The following is a 26,614-nucleotide window of genomic DNA, read 5'->3' as shown; positions in this document are numbered from 1 at the left end:
AGTTGCAAGCAGAGACAAGGACAAGGAAGGCGGTCCAAGCTGCCGAACCGCAGGAGCAAAAGCTGCAGGCAGGAACGCAGGCCCCAGCGACCACCTGGCTTAGCTCCTGGAAAGCTGGGGGCTGGAGGCCAGCTGGCCAGCCCTGGAGGGGACTCAGTTCCATCCCTGAGGGCATGGCAGGGTGGCCTCCAGCCTCTGAGCCTCTCTCCCTTCACTGCCCCTCCCCAGGCCACTCAGAGGCGAGGGGTCATCCCAGGGAGAGCCAGAGGCCGCCTGAAAGGGCCGCCAGCCAAGAGGAGCAGCTGTTTTCAATGAGCTGCTTAACCTCGAGGCCAGGCCTGGAAATGTCCCTGAGTCAGCAGAAGCTGCCAGCCCCACCCTGCTAAGGGGCCAACTCTGGGGACCCAGCACCCCACCCTGCACCACGCCTGGCTAGAGACTGTGTCCACGTACATGCACGCACATTAGATCCTGGGCTGGACCAGGGGTGCATGGCTTCCATGGAGGAGGGAGGCTCACATGACATCGAAGCCCAATACCCTGCCCAACTGTGCAACATCCCCACGGACATCCTGAACTATGGCGGGTTTCCCTCTACCGGTCACCTTCCCCTTTTCACACCCTCCTCCCTCCTCCCCAACAGCCCCTCCATCCCATCCAGGCCAAACTGCTTTCCTCCCACAGCTTAAAGCGCTTGTGCCTAAAACCTACACACACAGCCCCAGTGCATGCGCTGTTGCTGTCACAGGCCACCCTTTGTAGAGCAGTGGCGGGCTTCCCACACCAGTCATTTCCAGAGATGTTTTCTCCCCGCTTCAAATCTCTGTGTTGCGGACTGTGTATCCTGTGTTTTAGGAAGACATTAAACCACACTCTGGCAGGGAATGAGTGGAGAGGTGGGACTGTCCCTCCACCTACTAAATGCAGGGGGTGGTGGGGAAGGAGACTGTCACCTTTCCCGCGGTTTTGCTGATCCCCCAGACTCCGCCCCCGGGGTGGGGGCGGGGTGGGGGTAATGCGGGCTGGGTGGAAGCCAGCCCCTGGGGTTCTCTGGGAAGGCAAATGCTGGCGCGCGCTGGCCTTCCCCTTCGCAATGTCATGGTGGCCTGATGGCTTTTGACTTCAGACCAAAGCATCACAATATTTTCGACCAGTCCTCCCCCAGGCCCCCCTTGCCGGAAGAACTGGAGAGCGGCCGCGGGACAGCAAGCAGCGATGGCTCTCGCCTCCAACCTCTGCTCCGGGCAGCGCCCAGCCCTTTCCTCTCACTGGCTCTTCCTCACCGGGGGTCACCAGGCCTGGATCCCCAGAGGCGGAGCATCCCAGGGACGGTCACACCTTTCTCCCCCAACCCAGTGCCCAGGATCTGGGGCTCCCAGATCCACCTGCCCTTGGAGTTCCGAGTCTTCTCTGCTTCTGCTCCCCGAGGGGCACCCCTGCCCACGCCATCGTGCGCCCCCAACTCCACGGAGTGCCCCTCCCCAAGCCGCCATTCGCCCTCAATCTGCGGTACTCCCCTCCCCTCGCCACCGTTAACCCCCTCCTCCACGGAGCACCCCTCCCCCCGACATCCTGCACCCCCTCAAGGGACGCCACTTCCTCCGTCACCGTGCGCCCCCCTCTCCACTGGGCGCCCCTCCCTCCACCGCCGTGCGCCTCTCAATCTGTGGCGCGCCCCGCTCCGCCGCCTCCCAGCCCAGCTAGACAAATGCCCGGTGTGCGTGGCCGCTGCCCCCGGCGCCGTCTGCGAGCCCGCAGCCAAAATAAACAGCCCAAGAGCCACTTCCTTCCCCGTGGGGGGAGCTTTCACGACGGCTGGCTCCAGTCGCGGCAGGAAGTGGCTTTCTGGGCCAGCACGATCCAACCTCATTGACCAGGCCGCTAAGGGCAGAATTCGGGAATGGGACCCGGAGCGCGGGGGCTGAAGCAGAGCCTCGCCATGCCCACGCGATCTCTCGTGCCCTCGCGGGGACCCCATCGCCGACAGCGGCCACCACTCCATAACGCAGGTCCGGAAAGCCTCTGCCGAGCCACACCTCCGTGCGGAGGTGTCGTGCGCCTGTCCCTTCTTAAAATCATGGACAGGTTAGGACTGCGCGCCTGGCTGATTGAGGACGAACCAGTGAGTGAGTGAGTGGCTTTATTAGGAAGCACTCACAGGAATTTGGGGGAAAGCACTTCTTTAAAATGTGGTTTTGACAGTGTCTACAAGGTGTGTGTGGGAGGAGTAACCGAAAGCTGAAATATTACAGGTGCCGCTCCAGTTCATTGCAGAGTCAACAAAAATGAAAATCTTTGGACCTTTCTGTAATTCACAATTTTCCATAGTGAAAATTTATGTTTTCTGAATTTAAAAAAAAAAAAAAAACTTAGATACCCCCACACATATAAAAGAAATGTGTAGAGAAATGTATTCAACCGGAATTATTAGTTCATGAGAAACTGAGGTTTAAAATATTAACAGGTAGGGCGCAGTGGCTCATGCCTTTAGTTCCAGCATTTTGGGAAGCCGAGGCAGGTGGATCACTTAAGGCCAGGAGTTCAAGACCAGCCTGGCCAACATGGTGAAACTCCCATCTCTAATAAAAATACAAAAATTGGCCGGGCGCGGTGGCTCAAGCCTGTAATCCCAGCACTTTGGGAGGCCGAGACGGGCGGATCACGAGGTCAGGAGATCGAGACCATCCTGGCTAACACAGTGAAACCCCGTCTCTACTAAAAATACAAAAACTTAGCCGGGCGAGGTGGCAGGCGCCTGTAGTCCCAGCTACTCTGGAGGCTGAGGCAGGAGAATGGCGTGAACCCGGGAGGCGGAGCTTGCAGTGAGCTGAGATCCGGCCACTGCACTCCAGCCTGGGTGACAGAGCGAGACTCCGTCTCAAAAAAAAAAAAAAAAAAAAAAAAATACAAAAATTTGCCAGGTGTGGTGGTGGGTGTGGTGGTGCACGCCGGAGGAGACTGAGGCAGGAGAATCGCTTGAACCCAGGAGGAGGAGGTTACAGTGAGCCCAGATCACACCACTGCACTCTAGCTTGGGGGACAGAGTGAGACTCTGTCTCCATGAAAAAGAAAAAAAAATTAACATTGCATTCAATTTCTTGGTAATGGTCTTTCAAGTAACACTTGACAAAAAAGGTAGAGATTCCCAACAACCTGCACTGGAGGTCCTCACTGGCCAAGCACCCACTGAGGACCCAGGCTCTGCCCCTGGCCTCTCCATGCCCTGGACCTTTGCTTGCCATGAGTCTGAGCTTGTGAAAGATGTCTGTCGGTTGGGCGCAGTGGCTCACACCTGTAATCCCAGCACTTTGGGACGCTGAGGTGGGCGGATCATGAGCTCAAGAGATGGAGATCATTCTGGCCAACATGGTGAAACATCATCTCTACTAAAAGTACAAAAATTAGCTGGGCGTGGTGGCGCTCGCCTGTAGTCCCAGCTACTCAGGAGGCTGAGGCAGGAGAATTGCTTGAACCCGGGAGGCGGAGGTTGCAGTGAGCCGAGATCGCACCACTGCACTCCAGCCTGGCGACAGAGTGAGACTCCGTCTCAAAATAAAAAAAAAAAAAAGATGTTTGTCAAATGACAGAATGACCGTGAATGGGGGGATCTTAGAATTCATCTTGCCAATCCTTTAGAATGGGGAAACTGAACACAGAAAGATTAGGTGACTTGCCTAGGGATGTTCAAGGAACCCGGACCACGGCCTTTTTATTAGGTCTAAACCTCATCAGAGTCCTAAACTGGCACTATGCCAGTATTTGCTTCTCTAGGCAAACCATATCATTTACGTCAATACCGAGAATGAAATGGCAAGTTAGTGATCATTACACCAGCACCACAAGCATGAACCAGGCCTGCCCTCGGCAAACTGGGACCTGTGGTCACCCTGCGCTTGTGAAAAGAGACACAAAGAATGCCAGGCATTAACCATGCGCTTCCAGGCACGAGACACTGGGTTCCAAGGCTTTTCATTAATCCTTATAACAACCCTCAGATGTAGGTAAAATTCTGATCTGCACTCAACAGATAAGGAAACTGAGGTATTAAATAACTAAGAGATTAACATCTTGATAACACAGTTAATAAGGGGAAGAGCTGGGAAGGATGGCCAGGCAGGCTTATTTCAGAACGGACTCCAGCTAGCCTCCGTATTTTAAATTATAGCCCACAGGCAAGCTGTGTTTGGCTTCAGGGTGTGTGAGAGAGATTACACATAAAAATGTGAATTTCCAGTTGGAGGCAGCATGCCTGCAGGGCGCCAGCCACAACAGCTGGTGCAGCTGCCCACCTGGAAGGGGTGTGGGCTCACCAGCTTGCCACAGTCTCCACCCATCCCTTTTGTGCCCCTACCACACACACACTGAAGTGGAATGAGAGTGGCCATATATAGTATCATGCTTGTACACTTGTTTTTCTGAGTGGCAAAGCATTCTTCAGTATCCTAGTGTCTATTAAGAATGACGGCCAAGCATGGTGGATCATGCCTGTAATCCCAGCATTTTGGGAGGCTAAGGCAGGCAGATCACTTGAGGCCATGAGTTCGAGGCCAGACTGGCCAACATGGTGAGACACCTTCTCTACTAAAAATACAAAACTTAGCCGGGCGTGGTGGCGTGTGCCTGTAGTCCCAGCTACTCAGGAGGCTGAGGCAGGAGAATCACTTGAACCCTGGAGGCGGAGGTTGCAGTGAGCTGAGATAGTGGCACTCCAACCTCGGCGACAGAGTGACACTCTTGGCTCAAAAAAATTTAAAAATTAAAAAAAAAAAGAATGATAAGAGGGCTACATCTATTTCAAAATAAAACAAAACAAAAAATGTGCGTATTGGTGGAGTGGGCTCTGCTGCCCTGCAGACATGACTGATGTCAAATGACACTGTGACGTGCTGCATAGGAGGCATGAGACACGTTTGAAACACAGCACAATATGACTGAGAAATCAAGGCACGTTTCCTAATGAGCTGTTGCTCCACCCATTGGCGATTCCCTGCCCTCCTGACGTGGCAACATTCAAGGATCACTTGTTTGGTTCTAAAAGCAAAGCACAGCACTCTTTTTGAGACAGAGTCTCTCTCTGTTGCCCAGGCTGGATTGCAGTGATGAAATTTCGGCTCACTGCAACCTCCACCTCCTGGGTTCAAGGGATTCTCCTGCCTCAGTCACCCAAGTAGCTGGGATTACAGGCGCCCACCACCATGCCCGGCTAATTTTTGTACTTTTAGTAGAGACAGGGTTTTGCCACGTTGGCCAGATTGGTCTTGAACTCCTGACCTCAGGTGATCCACCCACCTTGGCCTCCCAAAGTGCTGGGATTACAGGCCTGAGCCACCACACCCAAATGGCACTCTTTAAAGTCAAATGAGTTTAGGCCAGGCGCGGTGACTCAAGCCTGTAATCCCAGCACTTTGGGAGGCTGAGGCGGGCGGATCACGAGGTCAGGAGATCGAGACCATCCTGGCAAACACGATGAAACCCCGTCTCTACTAAAAAATACAAAAAAACTAGCCGGGCGAGGTGGCGGACGCCTGTAGTCCCAGCTACTCGGGAGGCTGAGGCAGGAGAATGGCGTGAACCTGGGAGGCGGAGCTTGCAGTGAGCTGAGATCTGGCCACTGCACTCCAGCCTGGGCGACAGAGCGAGACTCCGTCTCAAAAAAAAAAAAAAAAAGTCAAGTGAGTTTAGAATCGTTCTTGCTTGGGAACCTTCAAGACCTCCCTTTAAAATTCTAGCCAAAGATTAAACACTTGCCAACTTCTGCGATGACAGATCAGCCAGGCCTTGCCCCCACCTCCAGGAGGCACCATGGTGGAGGGTTTGGGAGGGCACCTCTAGAATCTGGACCTACCCAGGTTCACACCTCTGCTTGGATGCTTGCACCCTGGGATTGGCTGCCTCATTTCCACGAGCCTCGATTTGGGAAGGACACGAATAAGACCTGTCTCGTGGGTTTCTGGGAAGACAAAGGGAGAGAAGGCTTCCTGTCCCTCTGTACCTGGGGAGCACGGAGTAATGGAAGGCCATTACTGCTTTTGATATTTAAGCAAGAGCCTCTGCCCAGTTTTGGGCAGTGAGCTCAAGAATCTGTTTGTGTTTCACAGCAGAGAGCCTGGGAACCAGGCTTAGCAGACAGTGCAATCTGGATAAGAAGAAACGATAAGAGGAAATACGGCCAAGGACTCCAGTGTGTAAGCTGCTCTTCAGAAGAATTAAAAGGAAAATAAACCCACGGTCCAGATGCAAAGTCCTCTCCCGACCCCAATTCCCATGGGTGCCCAATCCCTTGCAACCACCATTTGTTGCTGTCTTTGAACTCTGGACCCCTCCTCAGGTCTCCCAGGAGGGAGATGCAAGGAGAAGAGGAGGGTGTGTCAGGGAAAAGTACGGGCTCTCTGGAAGGGCCAGGGCAGATCGGGTGTGTGCTCTTTCAGCCACATTCTGGTTCTGCAGAAATAAACTCCAAGGGCAGCTGTAAAGGGAAAATGAGGTCACTCGCAACGCAGCTGGAAGGGAAAGTGTGGAAAGAGGTGGGGCAGCGTCCACACCCCTTGGCCTGGCAGACACTGGGACAGGAGGAGTTGGCCTGGGACCCTCGCTAGGACCCTCGCGCAGTCACGCAACCTCCGCCTCCCGGGTTCAAGCGATTCTCCTGTCTCAGCCTCCTGAGTAGCTGGGATTACAGGCGTGTGCCATCACACCCAGCTAATTTTTGTATTTTTAGTAGAGACGCGGTTTCACCGTGTTGGCCAGGCTGGTCTCGAACTCCTGACCTCAAGTGATCCGCCCACCTGGGCCTCTCAAAGTGCTGGGATTACAGGCGTGAGCCACCATGCCCGGCCTGTTCTTCCCTCTCTAATATCAATAAAAAATTAATGGGGTTGTGAAGAGAACTCAGGCTCTAGATTCAAAGCTGGGTTTGAGTCTCGGTTCCTGAGCGAGTCATTGACCCCTGCACTCTCGGTGTCCTCCTCTGGTCAGTGGAGAAAACACTCCTCATGTCCACTGCATAGACCAACTACTGAGCACTGAGCAGGTACACTGAGCAGGTACGCTGAGCAGGTACGCTGAGCAGGTACGCTGAGCAGGCACCTTGTACTGCCCACGGGGTGGTTGGCAGGGCTGGCTGAGATCATGGATGGGATGGTCTCACCTTACAGCTCCTCACAAAGGGAACCCATGGGTGTAGTCGCCCCAGTGGGGCAACCTTTTTGCTGGAAAAATTGGCAGCATCTATCAAAAACCTTTAAAAGAACGAACACTTTGACCCCAGATTTCATTTCCTAGGAATTTAACTTAAGGAAAGAATTAAGAATGTATACAAAGATTTAGCTACACAGCATTATTTATAAGAGCAATGATGGGGGAGCAACTAATGTCCAACAATCTAGTGTTGACTAAGTAAATGGAAATGTATTCATCTAATGGAATACTATGCACACAACAGAAACATATAAAGAGTATTTAGACACAGAAACACTTTGGGAGGCCGAGGCGGGTGGATCATCTGAGGTCAGGAGTTCGAGACCAGCCTGACAAACATAGTGAAACCTCTTCTCTACCAAAAAGACAAAAAATCAGCCAGGCATGGTGGCATGCGCCTGTAATGCCAGCTACTCAGGAGGCTGAGGGAATCACTTGAACCCAGGAGGTGGAGATTGCAGTGAGCTGAGATCACACCACTACACCCCAGCATGGGCAATAGAACAAGACTCTGTCTCAAAAAAAAAAAAAAAAGCAAAAATGAATATATAGTATAACTTCATTTTTATTTTCTTTTAAATCAAGTAATGTCTAGAAAGACGCTTTTGCATTCTTATTCTTAAAGGTGGGTGTCGAAATCGCCTGGGGAGCTTATTGACAATGCCAGTATGTGGGCCCTAGAGCAGGTCTACTGAACTAGAATCTTGGAGTGACGGAATATCTAGATTGTAAACAAGAGTCCCAAGCAATTCTGGGGTACACCAGGGTTCCAGAAGAACTGTACATACCCAGGTGTTAATAGTGGTTATGACTGACTTATGAGATCGCTGTTGATTTTTATTTTCTTCTCTTCGTATTTTCTACAATTAATGTATTTGGTAATTAAAAAGAGATGGAGGATATATGTGTGCATCTGTCCTTTGTTTCAAACATAACCCTGCGGGACTTGAGCTCATATATGCAGAGTTGGACACTAAACCCAGCACATTTGGAGAGGATGAGCAAAGGAGTAAACCAAACAAGATCTTTCTGGGAGAGCCTCTAGATGGATAAGACCAACCACCCGATCCTGGTGCCAAGGGGCAGACACTGCTGACAATGAAGAAGTGGGTACCTTCAGAGGCATCAAGTTGGCATAGGTCAAAAGCCACCTTTTCACCCTCACAGGGATCCACATTAGACTTCAGGTCTGAGCAAGGAGTCTGTGTGCTACGATGCACACAGTGACACTTCTATCAGTGAAAATGAGAAATGACCTGCCCAGCATGGTTTCATCGCATCTATAAACCCAGAACTTTGGGGCTGAGGCGGGAGGATTGCTTGAGCCCAAGAGTTCAAGACCAGCCTGGGCAACATAATGAGACCCTGTCTCTTAAAAAAAAGAGAGAGGGACAGAAGAATGACCTACATGTCCAATAGGGGATAAGTTATGGTTCATTCACACAACAGAATCCTATGTAGCCAACAGAAGTGTTGGGCAGGAATACATTGATGACATATTGCTGAATGAAAAAAGAACATTATGAAACAACATGAAAGCATCTCTATAAAGTTTTATACAGCGAAAGCCGGGTGCGGTGGCTCACGCCTGTAATCCCAGCACTTTGGGAGGCCGAGGCAGGTGGATTGCTTGAGCTCAGGAGTTTGCGACCAGTCTGGGCAACATGGCAAAACCCCATCTCTACATAAAATACAGGAAAAAAAAATTCGCTGCTGTTGGTGGTGCACACCTGTGGTCTTGCTTACTCAGGAGTCTGAGATGGGAGGATTGCTTGAGCCCAGAAGATTGAGGCTGCAGTGAGCCAAGATCATGCCACTGCACTCCAGCCTGGGCAGCAGAGCAAGACTCCATCTCAAAAATATATATATACACTCACACATATTATATATATAAAATATATATAGTGTGTATATAAATAATATCTCCAGCCTGGGCGACAGAGCAAGACTCCGTCTCAAAAAAAAAATATATATATAAAATATATACACACATGTATAATAGTGTATATATACACACATTATATATATGTGTGTATATATATTATATATTTTTGAGATGAATGTATATAATGTTTCTAGAGGACCATTCAAAGGAACCAGACCTGGCATTCCTTGCTCATGTGATCCTGTCTCTTAGCCTCTCGGGCTCAATTTCTTTATCTGTGAAATGCAGGAATGTGAAGGTTTAAAATATGGGCTATATGGAATTATCTGATGCTGACCCTGGCTTACTTTACGTAAATGTAAATTTACTTACTTTATGTAAATTTACTATCAATAAATGATAATGGGGTCTCCCATTTCTCATTTGTTGCACAAACAACATTATATGGAAACATTATAGTTTCTAAAAAGAAGGAAGCCTTCCAAAGGTCAATTCCCTAACTTACTGGCACCCTTCAGAGTTGCATTCGGGTCACTTACCAGGTACTGTCATTTCATGTTCATAGAATTTTGTGTCCCGTTGTTTTTCGAAAAGCAAACGTGTACGACAGCGTTTGAACCCTCCACCCCCGCCTCTTCTGTGAACACTTGTCTAAGTCATAAAGATAAAGAGGAGAAAACTCGCGATAGCGGGCTATTAATGCAGACAGCACCAGGTGGTTCCCTGCAGACACAGAACCAGCTCCAGCTGGTGCCCCTTGAGAGTCTCTCGCAGAATCTCGGAGGCTGATCCTCGCCCGCAAGCACAAGCGATCCTATGCCCTGGCCTAAGTCCCAAAGGAGGATCTGGGGGCTGTGCTGGAAAACACCACCAGAGGGCCCCCTTACCCTCCCAGGGAGGCTCTGACTGGCTGTGAGGAGTCACATGCTCATCCTTGGACCAATGACAGGAGGGTACTGGGAACAGGACGTGAGTGCTGCTGGGATCACGTGACTGATCACAGGCAAAAGATGCCCATTGCCACTCCATGGCCCAAGATACCAACATGTTTATTTTTTACTTTTCCTTTTTGTAAAGATGGGGTCTTGCTATGTTGCCCAAAGTGGTCTTCAACTCCTGGCCTCCCAAAGTGCTGGGATTACAGGTGTGAGCCACGGCATCCCGGCTCCAGACATGTTTTTTTTATTTTTCCAGATGGAGTCTTTCTCTGTTGTCCAGGGTGGAGAACACTGGCACAATCTCAGGCCACTGCAACCTCCATCTTCTGGGTTCAAGCAGTTCTCCTGCCTCAGCCTCATGAATAGCTGGGATTACAGGTGCCCATCACCACACCTGGCTAATTTTTGTATTTTTAGAAGAGATGGGGTTTCGCCATGTTGGCCAGGCTGGTCTCAAACTCCTGACCTCAAGTGATCCACTTTCCTCAGCCTCCCAAAGTGCTGGGATTACAGACAGGACTCACCACACCCAGCCTCCAGACATGTTTAAAACAGAAAAATTTCATCTACAATCACCCCTGTTAAATAATATATTATGTAGTATATAGCATAGTACGTAAAAGAATCTCTTTTAATTTTGCTGTGATTTTTCTACCAATTTTATCTATACATCCAAAATATTTCCATTCATATATATACACACATGTAATACACGTATATAAACATAAATATACATGCACATATCCACACGCAAACATTTTTGGATCTTTTTTCACTTAATACTTCAGCAAAGGGATTTTTCTGTCCTTAAAAATATTCGTAAAAATCAACTTAATGATTGTGTATTATTCCATGATATTACGTTTCATTTCATCATTTCCTAGCTATTACTTTTACTTACAAACATAATTTCCTAATTCTAATGTTATGTTTAACATATAATTATGTCAATCTTTCCTGGCACTGTTGTGAGAGGTGAAATTGTTTTGCTAGTGATTTTAAACATTTTCCATTGGCTTATTAGACACAGGCATTTCCTCTTGGTGAACTCTGTTCAGATCTTTTACAGTCTTATCTATTTTGACCATAATTGCCTTAAAACTATTGCAGGTTCCTGCGTTTTTCTCATGCTTTTATATGAGCTAGTTGCCATGTTTGTTATAGATCCCTTCCCCGTTTGTTGTTCTTTTTAAATTTTATTTGAAACCCTCACTGGTCACTGAGTACCCTTCTCCCACACTAAAGGTAACCACTCTTCTGACTACAAACAGCACAGATGCGTTGTACCTTTTATTTTGGTGTTTTGTTTTTTTTTTTAGATGGAGTTTCACTCTTGTCACCCAGCTGGAGTACAATAGCGTGATCTCAGTTCACTGCAACCTCCACTTCCCAGGTTCAAGTGATTCTCATGCCTCAGTTTCCTCAGTAACGTGAGATTACAGGCACCTGCCACCATGCCCAGCTAATTTTTGTATTTTTAGTAGAGATGGGGTTTCATCACGCTGGCCAGGCTGGTCTCGAACTCCTGACCTCAGGTGATCCACCTGCCTTGGCCTCCCAAAGTGCTGGGATTACAGGCGTGAGCAACTGCACCCGGCTATTTTGGTGTTTTCTATACATTGGGTCATACGGTATGAAGTAGCGTCTGGCTCAGTTTGTGAACTCCATCCATGCTGTGGCATGCAACTGGAGCTTGTTCATTCTCATCGCTAATATTCAATTTTGTGAAGCTGCCACAATTCATTCTATTGTTGGTGGGCATTTGGGTGGTTTTCAGTTTGGCACTAGTTTTTAGTTTTTGGCTATTATGAATAAGGCTACTATGAACAACTTTTCTTTTTTAAGACTATGGTTAAAATTCCTTAGGTTATCTGCTAAATACAAAGGGGAGGCCAGGCGCGGTGGTTCACGCATGTAATCTCAGCACTTTAGGAGGCCGAGGCAGGTGGATCACTTGAGCTCAGGGGTTCGCAACCCGCCTGGCCAACATAGTGGAACTCCGTCTCTACTAAAAATACAAAAATTAGCCAGGCATGGTGGCAGGCACCTGTAATCCCAGCTACTTGGGAGGATGAGGCAGAATAATTGCTTGAACGTGGGAGGTGGAGGTTGCAGTGAGCCGAGATCGCACTGCTGCAGTCCAGCCAGGGTGACAGAGTGAGACTTCGTCTCAGAAAAAGGGAAAGGGTACTTTTTTAGTGGAGAGATCTGGTAGACACTAGCTGAAACAAATGGTCAAAGTCAGCGTAAGGGAACAAACTGACATTGGTGTGATGGAATGGAAGGACACAACATCACCCGTGAATTCTCTTTCCAAAAACGTTTAATATGAATCCAGGAACGAGTAAACAATCAGACAAATTTAGACCGTGGGACGTTTTACAAAACAACTGGCCTGGGATCCTCAAAAATGCAATGCCATAAAAGACAACAAGGCCAAGCAACTATTCTAGATTAAGAGAGATTAAAGAGACATGATACCTAATTAAATCCTGAATTTTAAAACAGCTATAGGCCAGGCACGGTGGCTCACGCCTGTAATCCCAGTACTTTGGGAGGCCGAGGCGGGCGGATCACAAAGTCAGGAGATCAAGACCATCCTGGCTAACACATGAAACCCCGTCTCCACTAAAAAAAAAAAAACAACAAAAAATTAGCCAGGCATGGTGGCGGGTGCCTGTAGTCCCAGCTACTCAGGAGGCTGAGGCAGGAGAATGGCGGGCACCTGGGAGGTGGAGCTTGCAGTGAGCCGAGATCGCGCCTCTGCCCTCCAGCCTGGGGGACAGAGCAAGACTCTGTCTTAAAAAAAAAAAACAAAAACAGCTATAAAGGACATTATTGGGACAAACGGAGAAATCCGAACATGGACTGGACTGTATATGAGAAAAAAAATTTGCATCGGCTCTATTTCTTGGGTGTGAGTGGATATTATGGTTACATAGTAGCATGTCTTTTAGTTGTTACAAGTATTTAGGTGTGAAATGTCATGTCTACAACTAACTTTTAAAGTTTCACCAAACAGACCCAACACACACACACACACACACACACACACACACACAGAGTGAGGTAAGCAAATGTGGCAAAATGTTAACAAGTGGTGCTTCTAGGTGAAGAGTATATGGGTGCCCACTGTATTATTTTTTCAATTTTTCCCGTGGTTTGAGAGAGTATTGTACCATATGCAGTCCTCTAGGACCTTTTCTCCCCACTCAACATTATGTCTCTAATATTCACCCATGTTGTTGCAAATAGCTGGGGTCCATTCGTTCACTACCGTGTTACATTTCATTGTGTCTACTCTATAATTTATCCATATTTCTTTCCAAGTAGGTTTTTTGTTTTTGCTATTATAAACAGTGCTTCCAAGCTGTTTGCAAATCATCAATGCCCGTACATACTTAGACCCTTCAGGAATGAGGTGAAGTTTTTATGGGGTAATACCAGAATCCCCTTTCCTTGGGGACCAAGATGACTGCAAAGCTGCTTCCTCTTGAGTCCTTCCATTCAGCCAGGCTAGTTTGTCTGGGAGTCATTCTCCCCACTGTCAGACAGGTTCCTGTTCCTAGGTCTAAGGTTTTAGAGCAGTCGATTGCCTCCATCTTTCTTTTCTTTTTTTTTTTTTGAGATGAAGTCTCGGTCTGTTGCCCAGGCTGGAGTGCAATGGCGCCATCCAAGCTCACTGCACCCTCCACCTTCCGGATCCACCCACCTCGGCCTCCCAAAGTGCTGAGATTACAGGCATGAGCCATCGCCCCCAGCTCATCTTTCTCTTAATGAACTTAAAAATTGCACCTACAGGCCAGGCACGGTGACTTACGCCTGTAACTCCAGCACTTTGAGAGGCTGAGGTGGATCACTTGAGGCCAGGAGTTTGAGACCAGCCTGGGCAACATTGTGAAACCCCGGCTCTACTAAAAATACAAAAATTAGCAAGACCTTGTTGCTATTAAAAAAAAAAAAAAAAAAAAAGGAAAAAGAAAATTAGGCCAGGCATGGTGGCTCACGCCTGTAATCCCAGCACTTTGGGAGGCTGAGGCAGGCGGATCATGAGGTCAGGAGATCGAGACCATCCTGGCTAACACAGTGAAACCCCAACTCTACTAAAAAAAAAAAATTAGCCAGGCTTGGCGGTGGGCGCCTGTAGTCCCACTACCAGGGAGGCTGAGGCAGGAGAATGGTGTGAACCCGGGAGGCGGAGCTTACAGTGAGCCGAGATCACGCCACTGCACTCCAGCCTGGGCGACAGAGCGAGACTCTGTCTCAAAAAAAAAAAAAAAGAAAAAAGAAAAAAAAAGAATCATTAGCCATGTATTTGTCACTTAAAGTTATGTAAATCATCCATCATGTGGTTTCCAATTTCTTTTGCTACTAAAGGCTGTGGCTCAAGCATATAGTCCCAACTCAGGCGGCTTAGGCGGGAGAATTGCTTAAGCTCTGCCAATACTAGCTTTTCTGTTTTTGCTAGTTTAAAAAGAAAGCTAATTTCCCTCATTTCTAGCGATCTTTGCACTTTGTTTATTTATTTATTTGAGACAAAGTCTCACTCTGTTGCCTAAGCTGGAGTGCAGTGGCACAATCTCAGCTCACCACAACCTCTGCCTCCTGGGTTCAAGTGATTCTCCTGCCTCAGCAGCCCCCACTCCGCCCCGCCCAAGTAGCTGGGATTGCAGGCATGCGCCACCACGCCCGGCTCCTTTTTGTATTTTTAGTAGAGATGGGGTTTCACCGTGTTGGCCAGGATGATCTCAAATTCCTGGCCTCAGGTGATCCGCCTGCCTCAGCCTCCCAAAGTGCTGGGATTACAGGCATGAGCCACTGCGCCCGGCCCAATCCTTGCACTTTCTAGGTGAAAGCTTGCTATCTGAATTTCCTCAAGAGTAATCAACTATAAACTGAAATTAAAGTTTCTAATTGTAATCCAGGTGTCCTCATAACATTTGTTTTTATTTTGCTTTTGAGACAGAGAGAGTCTTCTCACTTTTTCACGGAGGCTGGAGTGCAGTGGCACGATCTCAGCTCACTGCAACCTCTGCCTCTGGGGTTAAGAGTTCAAGACCAGCCTCAACCTCCCAAATAGCTGGGATTACAGGTGCCCACCGCCACCCCTGGCTAATTTTTTTCTTTTTTCTTTTTTTTTTTTTGAGACAGGGCGTCACTTTGTCACACAGGCTGGAGTGCAATGGCACCACCTTGGCTGACTGCAACCTCTACCTCCCAGGTTCAAGCAATACTCCTACCTCAGCCTCCTAAGTAGCTGGGATTACAGGCACATGCCACCACGCCCAACTAATTTTTGTATTTTTAGTAGAGACAGGGTTTCACCATGTTGTCCAGGCTAGTCTCCAACTCCTGACCTCGTGATCTGCCCACCTTGGCCTCCCAAAGTGCTGGGATTACAGGCGTGAGCCACTGTGCCCGACCATCCTCATAACATTTAAAAGTAAAAATTCCTTTTCCTATTAGTGTGTTTTTTCTGGTGTGTCTCACATTAACTTCTTACAACAGTTTAAATCCACTTCTGGAATTTTTTTCTAGTACATTGGATGACTTTTTTTTATTTTAATTCAAAACCATATGTTTTTCATGACCACGACATCATGTAAAATTCTAGAAGGGTAACTCTCATTGCCTTACCATAAAAAAAAAGAAAAAAAAAAAAAGTTCTTTGGAACACTTGTCTGCTTTCTTTTTTCATTTTCAACAAATATTTACTAAATAATACCAAATGCCAACCTCGAAGCTGCTCACACCTGTAATCCCAATACCTTGAGATTGGGAGGCTGGGGCAGGAGGACCCCTTGAGCCCAGGAGTTCGAGACCAGCCTGGGCAACATAGGAAGACCCCCCTACCAAAATAGTAGCAACAAAATAGAGTGGTGGCGCTGCCTGTCGTCCCAGCTATTGAGAAGCTAAGGCAGAAGAATTGCTTGAGCCCAGGAGGTTGAGTCTCCCGTGAGTGCCACTGCACTCCAGCCTGGGCAACAGAGCAAGACCCTGTTTCAAACAAACAAGCAAACAAACAAAAACAAATGCCACCGTGGCCAAGGTACTGTGCAGGAACCTGTGCAGCAACAAAAAGGCCCTGCTCTGGAGGTGTTTGAGGGACGACAGCAGTAAAATGCTAGAACAGCTGTGGAAAGAAAGGCTCCTTCCAGCTGAGGCCTTCCAGAAGGCCACAGGTGTGAGCTGGGACTCAGAGACAGCCCCCTGGGAAGCTGGTGCTCCTGGCAGGAAAAAAAGCCTGAGCAGAGTCCCAGTTGGGCAGTACTGAGAGCTATGGGTAATGGCAAGGCGCTCAGCTTGGCTTGCACAAGTGCTGAGAACCTGACCATGGAAGGCCGGGAATTCTTTTTCTTTTCTTTTTTCTTTTTTTTTGAGACAGAATCTTGCTCTGTGACCAAGGCTGGTACAATGGCATGATCTCAGCTCACTGCAACCTCCACCTCCAGGGTTCAAGTTATTCTCCTGCCTCAGCCTCCCGAGCTGCTGGGATTACAGGCATGCACCACTACGCCCGGCTAATTTTTGTATTTTTAGGAGAGATCGGGTTTCACCATGTTGGCCAGAGTAGTCTTGAACCCCTGACCTCAAGTGATCCACCCGCCTCAGCCTCCCAAAGTGCTGACATTACAAGCAGGCACCACCACACCTGGCTAATTTTTGTATTGTTAGTAGAGACGGGGTTTCACCATTTTTTATTTTTGTATTTTTAATGGAGACGGGTTACCATGTTGGCCAGGCTGGTCTTGAACTCCTGACTTCAGGTGATCCGCCTGCCTTGGCCTCCCACAGTGCTGGGATTATAGGCATGAGTCACCGCGCCTGGTGGGAATTCTAAATTCAGAAAGTTTACATTGATTCAAGCTGTCCCTTAGCAGCACTAACATGGCAGCAATGCCAGCCCTGGACTGAGGGTGGAGGGGAGGACCCTGAGGGAGGAAACTGTGGATGTAAATTATATCACAAAGGCCGGGGGAAGAGAGTTTTCAAAAGTGTCCGTCGGTCCAGGTGCAGTGGTTTGTGCCCGTAATCCCAGCACTTTGGGAGGCCAAGGCAGAAGAATCGCATGAGCCCAGTTCAAGGCCAGGTCTGGGCAACATAGTAAGACTCTGTCTTTAATTAAAAAACAACAGGCCGGGCATGGTGGCTCACACCTGTAATTCCAGCACTTTGGGAGGCCAAGGGTGGATCAGAGGTCAGGAGATTGAGACCATCCTGGCTAACACGGTGAAACCCCGTCTGTACTAAAAATACAAAAACAAAATTAGCCGGGCTTGGTGGCGGGCGCCTGTAGTTCCAGCTACTCGGGAGGCTGAGGCGGGAGAATGGCGGGAACCCGGGAGGCAGAGCTTGCAGTGAGCGGAGATTGCAAAACTGCACTCCAGCCTGGGCGACGGAACGAGACTCTAACAAAACAAACAAACAAAAAAACAAACAACAACAACAAAAAAAAACCAGAAAACAGTCCGTTGTAGGGAAGCAATTTTGTTTTGTTTGAACCAAGTACATCCTAACAATGAAATATTGAGCACGTTAATAAGAATGAGGCAGCTCTGTAGACGGCTATGGCAAGATCTCTAAGAATACATAAAATAAAAATTATTTTGCAGAAGAGTTTAAAATATGGGCCTATTTGGGTAAAAGGAGTATTTACGTGTGTGCATATGCATAAAAAATCAGAAGATTACCCAATGAACTACTACTAATCTTCACTAGAGAATCTTGGTTGGGAAGATTACCCATAGAATCTGCTAGTGGTAGACTGGCTTGTGCTAGGGTGTGCTCAGTGTAGGGGAGTGGACTTCACATTTTTTCTCACTTACTTGCGTATGGTTTGAATGTTTTCCACTGAGCATGCATTTTTACTTTCCTTTTTTTGAGACAGGGTCTCACTGTGTTGTCCAGGTTGTGCAGTGGTGCAATCATAGCTCACTGCAGCCTCCAACTCCTGGGCTCAAGTAATCTTCCTGCCTCAGCCTCCTGAGTAGCTGAGATTACAGGCATGCACCACTGTGCCCAGCTAATTAAAAAAAAAAAAAAATTGTAGACATGGGGTCTTGCTATATTGCCCTGGCTGGTCTCAAACTCCTGGCCTCAAGCAATCTCTCCTCCCTTGGCCTCCAAAAGCACTGGGGTAACAGGCATGAGCCACTATGCCTGGCCCATTCTTACAAGTGAGGCTAATGAACAGCATCCATGCTGCAAGGTGAGGCTTAAGAAAGGTCACTTAATTTAGTAATTAGGGAGCCTCATTAGTATGACCCTTGGGGGCAGTCCCTTAGACAGTAGGCTAAAGGCAACTAGAGGCAAAAAGGGGAGAAGTATGCCCAACCACCCCAGTGTTCCCTAGTCTGTCTTGGTTTTATTCCAGAGTCCCAGGAAGTTCCTTATCCTTCCCTAAGTGAAGATTAAATAGAGAAGTGTAAGGATGAAGAGGAAGGTGATAAAGAGGATGGCAACAAATTGAGGGGTTTTTGGGGACAGGATCGTTGACGATGGGATTTTTTTTTCTTTGGTGTTTCAATTTACTTTCAGAAAAACTATGATTACTTTCTGGCACTTACAGTAGTTAGCAAAGTGTCACGAAGAAGTAATGCCTCTGACTGAGGCTATTTCTGAAAAAGAAAAGAAAAAAAGAGTAATAATGAAGTCACGGGTTTAGACCTACTTCAATTTAAAAAAATAAAATGGGGCTGGGCATGGTGGTGCACATCAGGAAGCTGAGGCAAGAGAATCACTTGAACTCAGGAGGCAGAAGTTGTAGTGAGCCAAGATTGCGCCACTGCACTCCAGCCTGGGTAACAGAGGGAGACTGTCTAAAAAAAAAAAAAAAAAAAGTTGTGTGAGAGGTGTTTGAACCAGAGCAACTCCATCTTTAATAGGGGCTGGGTAAAATGAGGGTGGGAACTCCTGGGTTGCATTCCCAAGAGGTTAGGCATTCTAAGGCACAGGATGACATAGGAGGTCAGCACAAGACACAGGTCACAAAGACCTTGCTGAAAAAACAGCATGCAGTATAGAAGTCACCCAAATCCCACCAAAACTAAGAGGTGACAAAAGTGACCTCTGAGCCGGGCATGGTGGCTCACACCTGTAATCCCACCACTTTGGGAGGCTGAGGTGGGCAGATCATGAGGTCAGGAGTTCAAGACCAGTCTGGTCAACATGGTAAAATCCCATCTCTACTAAAAGTACAAAAATTAGCCAGGTGTGGTGGCACGTGCCTATAGTCCCAGCTACTTGGGAGGCTGAGGCAGGAGAATTGCTTGAACCTAGGAGGCAGAGGTTGCAGTGAGCCGAGGTGGTACCATTGCACTCCAGCCTGGGTGACAGAGTGAAACCCTGTCTCAAAAAAAAAAGAAAAAAAAAAAAATAGGTTGCAGTGAGCCAAGATCATGCCATGGCACTGCAGCCTGGGCAACAGAGTGAGACTCCGTCTCAAAAAAAAAAAGTGACCTCTGGTCATCCTCACTGCCCATTTTTTATACACTAATTATAATGCACTGGCATGCTAAAAGATACTCCTATCAGTGCCATGACAGTTTACAAATGCCATGGCAATGTCAAGAAGTTACCTTATAGGGTCTAAAAAAGGGAGGACTCCCTTAGTTCTGGGAATTGCCCACCCCTTTCCCAGAAAACTCATGAATAATCCACCCCTTGTTTAGCATATCATCAAGAAGTAACAATTGTATAAGCAGCTGAGCCGTCCATGCTACTTCTCTGCCTATGGAGTAGCCATTCTTTATTCCTTTCCTTTCCTAATAAGCCTGCTTTCACTTTTCCCTATGGATTCGCCTCAAATTCTTCTTACATGAGTTCCCTCTCTTGGGGTCTGGATTGGACCCCCTTTCTGGTAACAGTTGTAGTTAGGATTTCTTTTTTTTTTTTTTTTTTGAGACAGGGTCTCATTCTGTCACCCAGGCTGGAACGCGATGATGCAATCACGGCTTACTACAGCCTCAACCTCCTGTGCTCAAGCGATCCTCCCATCTCAGCCTCCCCAGTAGCTGGGACTACAGGCATGAGCCAGGACACCCGGCTAATTTTTTTCTTTTCTTTTTTTTTTTTTTTTGTAGTGACTGGGTTTCATCATGTTGCCCAAGCTGGTCTTAAACTCCTGGCCCTCCTCAGCCTCCCAAAGTGCTGGGATTACAGGCATGGGCCACCGTGTCCAGCAGGATTTTGTACATTGAAGACTGTGTTTTATCATATTTGGAAAATTGATAGTCATAGTCACGTTTTCTCTTCTTTTTTTTTTTTTTTTTTTTTGAGACAGAGTCTTGCTCTGTCGCCCAGGCTGCAGTGCAGTGGCATGATCTTGGCTCACTGCAACCTCTGCCTCCTGGGTTCAAACGATTCTCCTGCCTCAGCCTCCAGAGTAGCTGGGACTACAGCCACCCGCCGCCACGCCTGGCTAATTTTTTGTATTTTTAGTAGAGACGGGGTTTCACCATGTTAGCCAGGATGATCTCCATCTCCTGACCTCATGATCCGCCCACCTCAGCCTCCCAAAGTGCTGGGATCACAGGCGTGAGCCACCATGCCCAGCCAATTTTTGTATTTTCAGTAGAGACGGGGTTTCACCATGTTGGTCAGGCTGGTCTTGAACTCCTGACCTCAAGCAATCCACCTGCCTCGGCCTCCTAAAGTGCTGGGATTACAGGTGTGAGCCACCTCACCTAGCCTTTCTCTTTTTAATAAAAATAGCAATAATTCAGTATTGTTTGCTAAGGAATTATTCTGTGCCCAGTAGTGTACCAGGCACATATCTCATACATTCAGGATCTCATTTGTATGAAATTCTTATAATACCTCTACAAGAGGTATTGATTTTTCCCATCTTATACATGAAGACACTTGAACCTCTGACTGAGGTCACATAGCTGGTGAGTGGCATCAATCCTGGTCCCACCTATCCTGTCCCTATCTACATTTCCAGAGGACGGAGGTGGGGATACACTGCGGACCATGCCCACACTCCTGCCTCATCCACAGGGGGAGGGGCCACTTCTCAGCCCCGCACCTGGCTGCCTTCAGGGAAGGCTGGGGAAGGCTAAGGCAGGCTGGCTCTAGTGTTCCCTACACGTGTCCTCCCGAGGTGGCCCCTGGGAAGGAGATAAACAGAGAGGCCACCCATCCGATCTGGGATCTGTCACTGTGGGCCATGTCTGTGTGCTTGTCTCCCGTCTGCTGAGGTCATTCCAAGAGGCAGGGACCAGGCTCCCTCAGTGTCCTCCCTAGGATCCATGAGTCTCGAAGGAAGGGTCATTGGAAGGTGGGAAAGAAGAGGGGAGGGGAGGCACGCCAGGCAAAGGGATAGCGCGTGGGCAGAGGCCTGGAGGTGGAGAAGGCTGGGGCAGGACAGCAGAGCAGAGGCATGGGGGGCCGAGAAAACTAGGAAGAAGTTGGTCCTTCTGCTACCAACAAAAGCCAGAGCAGAATGCACAGTCGGAGAAAGAGAAACCGGGGGAGGGGGAGGCTGAAGGGAGCAGAGTGCAGGTGGAAGGGTCTGCGCTTCGAGAGTGCAGAGCCACGAGGCTGGTGCCTGGGGGCCAGGAGGGCAGGGGGAAGTGCAAGAAAGGAACCAACTGGTAGAATTCCACGAGGGGCCACAGTGTGCAGTTGAGGGGTCAACCCAATCTGTTTCCTAAAGGGCTGCAGCTGGTGGACCCCGGCAGTCCCCCAGTGTCACACGTGCCACTGGACAGCCCTCATCCAGCTGCCGTTTACTGGTACAATCCCTAGCCGAGGAGTGACAGATCTTCAGGGCCCAGGGTGAGCTCCAGGAGCGCATCACCACCCCACTGGCCCACCCCACTGAGATTCACAGGACGCAGGCGTGGGAAAGCGGCCCCTCCCACCTCACATAGGCCTAAACAGGAAGACATGCTTCCTATCAGCAGTGCTCAGGCCCTCCAAGTCCAGGGACTCCCACTGGAGACATGCTGGGGAGGTCTCAAATAAAGTATAGGCCAATGCCATCTCTGCTTCAGCTCTGCAGGGGCTCAGTAGACACCCACTGAATGAATGAATGAATGAATGAATGAATGAATGAATGAACAACCATGTGAATCCTTGACCTCAGGGAAGCTGGAATGCCAGGCTGGGGCACCTTGAGTCACTCACTTATCTATGACTTCTTGGAGGGAGTCCCTCAGAGATCCTGAGGACACTGAAGGCGGCTCGGTCCAGGCCTCCTGGACCCACAAGGAAGTGGGCGACCCAGGCACCCAGACCACTGACATGTGACAGAGGGCTGCTCGCTCCACCCTCCTCCTCAGGAGTCCTCCCGGTGGGACACATTGAGAGGTGTCCTAGAGGGCTTGGAGTTATGGGGGCGGGGGGAACCCACAAGGCAGAATTTTCCAGGCTTTCCTAACACACACACACTGACAGTGCTTCACGCGATGGAAACGCTGTATGGTACGGGAGCGTTCAGGCTCCGTAACCACTCCTGGGTTCGAACCTCACTGGTACCACCTTCTAGTGGTGTGGTGGCACAGCCTTGAGTGAATCCCTTAACATCTTTAACATTTTCACGCCAGGTGTGTGCAAGAGTGACACCTGCTCAGAGACAGGAGGTATCCAAGAGCTGCTGCCAGCATAGCACTCGGCACGGCACCCATCACATGCACAGCGCAGCCATGGATGCCATCGCTCCATCCCTCCGGGGTTGTGAACAGTGCAACAGGACTCCTCCTCGATGCTTACACCGATGAGGAACTCAAATGAATATCCGCCTGAGAATTGCATGGCACTTCTGAAATCATCTCATCGGGCCAAGTCACAGTGCCCTGCGTGCATCAGAAGGCCAGGATTTCTCTGGTGTGAAAAACGGGGGCCCAAACCCAGGGTTCTTCCTCCCCTCCGTGCACCCTCACCTTGCCCAGGCAAACCCAGAAGAGAGCCAGGATCCCAGCACCAGACACAGCTCGAGTGGGCACCTCCTGGGCCCTGATGGCTCACAGAAAGCCAGAGGGTTGGAGCAAGGAAAAGTGAGTTTTGCGTGGGGGAACAGTAAGAAGTTTCTGAACCCCATGACTCAGCAGGAGCTGGGCCGGAAGTGTGGGGAGCTGGTCTGGCTGACTCTGGTCAGAGCCCCAAGCACCCGATGCTTCTGTCCCTGTCCTTCAGGGAGCAGCGACCTTCGCCACAGGAAGATTTCCTGATGGCTCCTCACCCCATGACCTTGAGACTTGATCCCTGGAGCTCCTAGAAGCCCTTTTCCCTGCAACTAGCCCCTCATTCCTCTGCTTGGAAACCTCCAAGCGTCCCCTGGGGTTCCTCACAGCCAGCGTGCAGGTCCCTTCCCCATTCTGGCCTCTCAGACACCTCTTTTACCCAACCTTCTCCTCGGCCCAGCCAGCAAGCTTCCACATCATCCCCAGAAAAGCCCAGCCCGGTGGCCCCTTCCTGCCTCTCTCCAGACAGCCTTGGACACCCTTTGGTCCACATGGTCTCTCCTGCCTCCAGTCTCCAGACAGGAAGCATCCACACTCCAGCCTTTCACTTACTAGGTGTGTGACCAATGTAAATGATCAGACCCCTCTTAGCTTTCATTTCCTCAACTGCAAAAATGGTCCAACAATAGCCATCTCCTTGGATTGTTATCAGAATGAAATGGGAACTTGCACATGAAGCATTTGGCGTGGCTCTGGGCAGGTAGGCATCCCACCAACGGCATCCTGCCCCCCACGCAGTTCACTGTTCCACGTTTCATTCTCCCACAAGGTATTTTTTCCAGAAGATGCATCTTACACTCTTCTCTACCTTCCCTCCTCCCCAAGAACTTGGCTCAAGGCTGAGCAAACTGAATGCTCCAGAAATGCAGTAATATGGCAACCAACAAAGAGGACTTCTTCCAGTGACAGGCTCCGTGGGCCACTCCACCAAGGTGAAGAGAAGATGGATCCCACCATCACGCACCAAGAAGGCACTGCCGCCTCGCTGTCCCCGCCCCGTGATCTGGGCAACCAGGACTCCCCCCATGGTGGTCAGGAAATTTCCCACATGCAGCCCCTGACCTGCCTGGCATAAGCCTCACCCCCAGTAGCACTGGCCTGCCACACCCTACCACCCCCACGCATTTCCTGGGGCCATTTGGTCCCTGGTGCTGGTGAATTCCTCCCAATGACAACGTAATTCACCAGGTACTAAGGGCTGCCAGCTCTTCGGGCAAGGACTTCAGCCCAGAGGCTCTGAACAGGCTTCCCAGGGGAGGGCCCAGTGGAATTTGACAGGGCAGGGGCAGGCGCTCTCTGGGCAGAGGGCACAGCTGGAACCTGCAGCAGCTCCATCCTCCTCCTGCTCAGCTGCTTCTGGAAGACCTCACACTGCCTGCCGCCCAGATCCAAGCCTCCTCAGGGCGTGGTCAATGCAGTGCCACCATGAAGGGGACCTCTGAGGCTACTCATCCCTGGACAGTGCCCCAGGGAGGGCCGGGCACAGAGACCAGGAGGAGAAGGGACACTCCAGGCGTCCTTGTCCTCCCTGACCGGGCCTCTCACCAGGCACTTCCAGCCCTTTCTATGAAAAGCTCCAGGGGGAAAGGCCGAGTCAGCACTCTGGCCACAACTCTCTCCCAGGGCCTGGCTTTAAAGTGCGCTCTGGAGCTCTGGGAACGGCCATCCTCTCCAACCCTCCCCACTGCCTGCCTCCTGAGGCCCTGCACAGAGGAGCAGAGGAAGACAGGAGTGCGAGGAGGCAGGGGAACTGCCTGAGGCCGTCCTGCAGTGGGTTAGGGGGTTACCCGGCCTGGTTTCTGTCTGTCCGACATTCAATGCCAGGTGGGTGCAGAACTGCCCCGGGGGCTCTGGTTGGTGTGAATGTGGGTCACCGTGGCCCCCACCTTTCCCATCTGGCAGATACGTGTCTTGTGCCTACGTCACGCCAGGCCAAGCCAGCAAGCACGGGCCAGGCTGGAGGCCCCAGACTCTCCAGGGGGCTGTCTGGTCCTTGCACAAAACTGCAGACACTGCACGGACTGTCCCCATCCCCCAATTACACAGCCAGCAGGACCAAGCTGGGCCAGGAATGGGGCTGCAATCACCACCCTCCTGGGCGATTCCCGCGTTCACTCCAGACGCCCCCACCCCCACTCCCCCAGGAAGTGGATCTTTCCTTTTAATGCTCAGATTCTTGGCGCGGGATCTGTCTGCCCCCACACTTCACTGTTACCCCTGAATAAGGAGCAGGAAGAGAATGGCACAGTTTCAGGGTTTTCTGATTTGTGTTTCGTTTTCTTTTGGTTGGGTTTTTAAATCTTTAGCAGCTCTTTTGCCGCTCAAGATCTGTCCCCTCTGGAGGTCCACCAGAGTGCTCAGAGCTGCCCACGCTACGCAACATCACAGCACGGCAGCGCCCAGCCTGTCGCTGCGTCCCGGTGGCAGAAGCCTCCTCACAGGGCTGCTGAGCTCACACGGGGCGGATGCCGCGCGCCACAAGCCTCCTCGAAGACTAAGTGTGGAAAAGAAAATATCACCGCCCACGAGATGCAGGGGGCGGGGGGAAGGTGGGGGAAACGAACCCTCGCGGATAGTTGGAAAGCCGTCCTAACGCATCAGTCCTGGGGCAGAGCGAGGAGACCGGGCCCGGGAACTCCCAGACAGAGCCCTGGCTCCCCGGGCGCGCCCTGCAGGTCCCCTGCCAAGGACGGGCCAGCGCCGGGTGGTCCGGGAGCGCCGTGCGCAGGGGTCCTCACGAGCCCACCCGCTTCCTCCGAGGCTGCTGGAGTCCCCCGGGCTCCCCTCCCCCGCCGCCCGCCACATCTGGTTCCACTCAGGTCCTCCCCCACCTCTAGGCGCGCTCCTCCTCCCCTCTCCTCTCCCGCTTTCAGAAAAGCGGAGACGAGTTTTAAAAACCCAGTCACACACACACGCACACGCACACACGCTTCTGGAGAAAAGAGGGGGGAAAAGGAGGGAAAAGTCGAGAGCGGCCCGCGCCCCGGCGCTCCCCCCGCCCGGGCCCCGAAGTTGGCCAAGTTGGCAGCGCCTTACCCGGGAGGGCGGCGTCCCCAGGGGCGCCGGGACGGCCGAAATGCAGGCCCCCGAGGAGCAGGACGCAGCGCAGCAGGTGACGAGACCAAGGCGCGGAGGCCGGCCGGCCGGGCCCCATCCCCGGGCGCAACGCTCAGTGGACGCGGGGACCGAGGGCGCACGGGCGCAACGCGTGGTGGCAGCCCCGAGGCTGGGCTGTGATGACCGCCCGCAAGGGGCTCGCGTCCTCCTCCGGGTCGGGACGAAGTGATGCCTCCCGGGGAGGAGGAGGGAGGAGGCAGCCCGGGCGGAGGGAGGGCGGAGGGAGGAGCGCAGAACCGGGGAGGAGGGTTTGAGGGGTAGAGGGAAAGGGAAGCGGGCAGCGTGGGAGGGGAAGGGGAGGAGGTGCGGGCCTGGGGCGAGAGCGTCGGGAGAGAAAGGGGTGGCGGAGAGGTGGATAGGCCGGGTCCAGGAGGACCCCAGCGTGCGCCCTTTCTCTTGCTGCTCTGTTTCCCAGTCTCCCCACCTCGCCTTCCCTCTCTTCTGTCCCGGCCAGGAGCCCCAGACGCTGCGTCACAACTCCCCGGCTGGCGCGGGCGGGGAAGCAACTG

At 50.6% G+C, this 26,614-nt stretch overlaps 1 protein-coding gene across 1 annotated transcript in view; it reads right to left on the bottom strand.

The window, feature by feature from the left end:
* LOC105483057 (mannose receptor C-type 2) overlaps nucleotides 1-26,269 on the bottom strand; it is a 65,326-nt gene extending 39,057 nt beyond the window's left edge. The window contains exon 1 of the mRNA XM_011743627.3: nucleotides 26,025-26,269. Coding sequence (XP_011741929.2) covers nucleotides 26,025-26,142 — 118 coding nt within the window. The 5' untranslated portion in view covers nucleotides 26,143-26,269. The remainder of the gene's footprint in view (nucleotides 1-26,024) is intronic.
* Between the last annotated feature and the right edge of the window lie 345 nt (nucleotides 26,270-26,614).

The sequence above is a fragment of the Macaca nemestrina genome, chromosome 17, assembly GCF_043159975.1.
Source record: "Macaca nemestrina isolate mMacNem1 chromosome 17, mMacNem.hap1, whole genome shotgun sequence".
In the NCBI taxonomy this organism is placed as follows: domain Eukaryota; kingdom Metazoa; phylum Chordata; class Mammalia; order Primates; family Cercopithecidae; genus Macaca; species Macaca nemestrina.
This window is presented reverse-complemented; position numbering and strand designations above follow the sequence as displayed.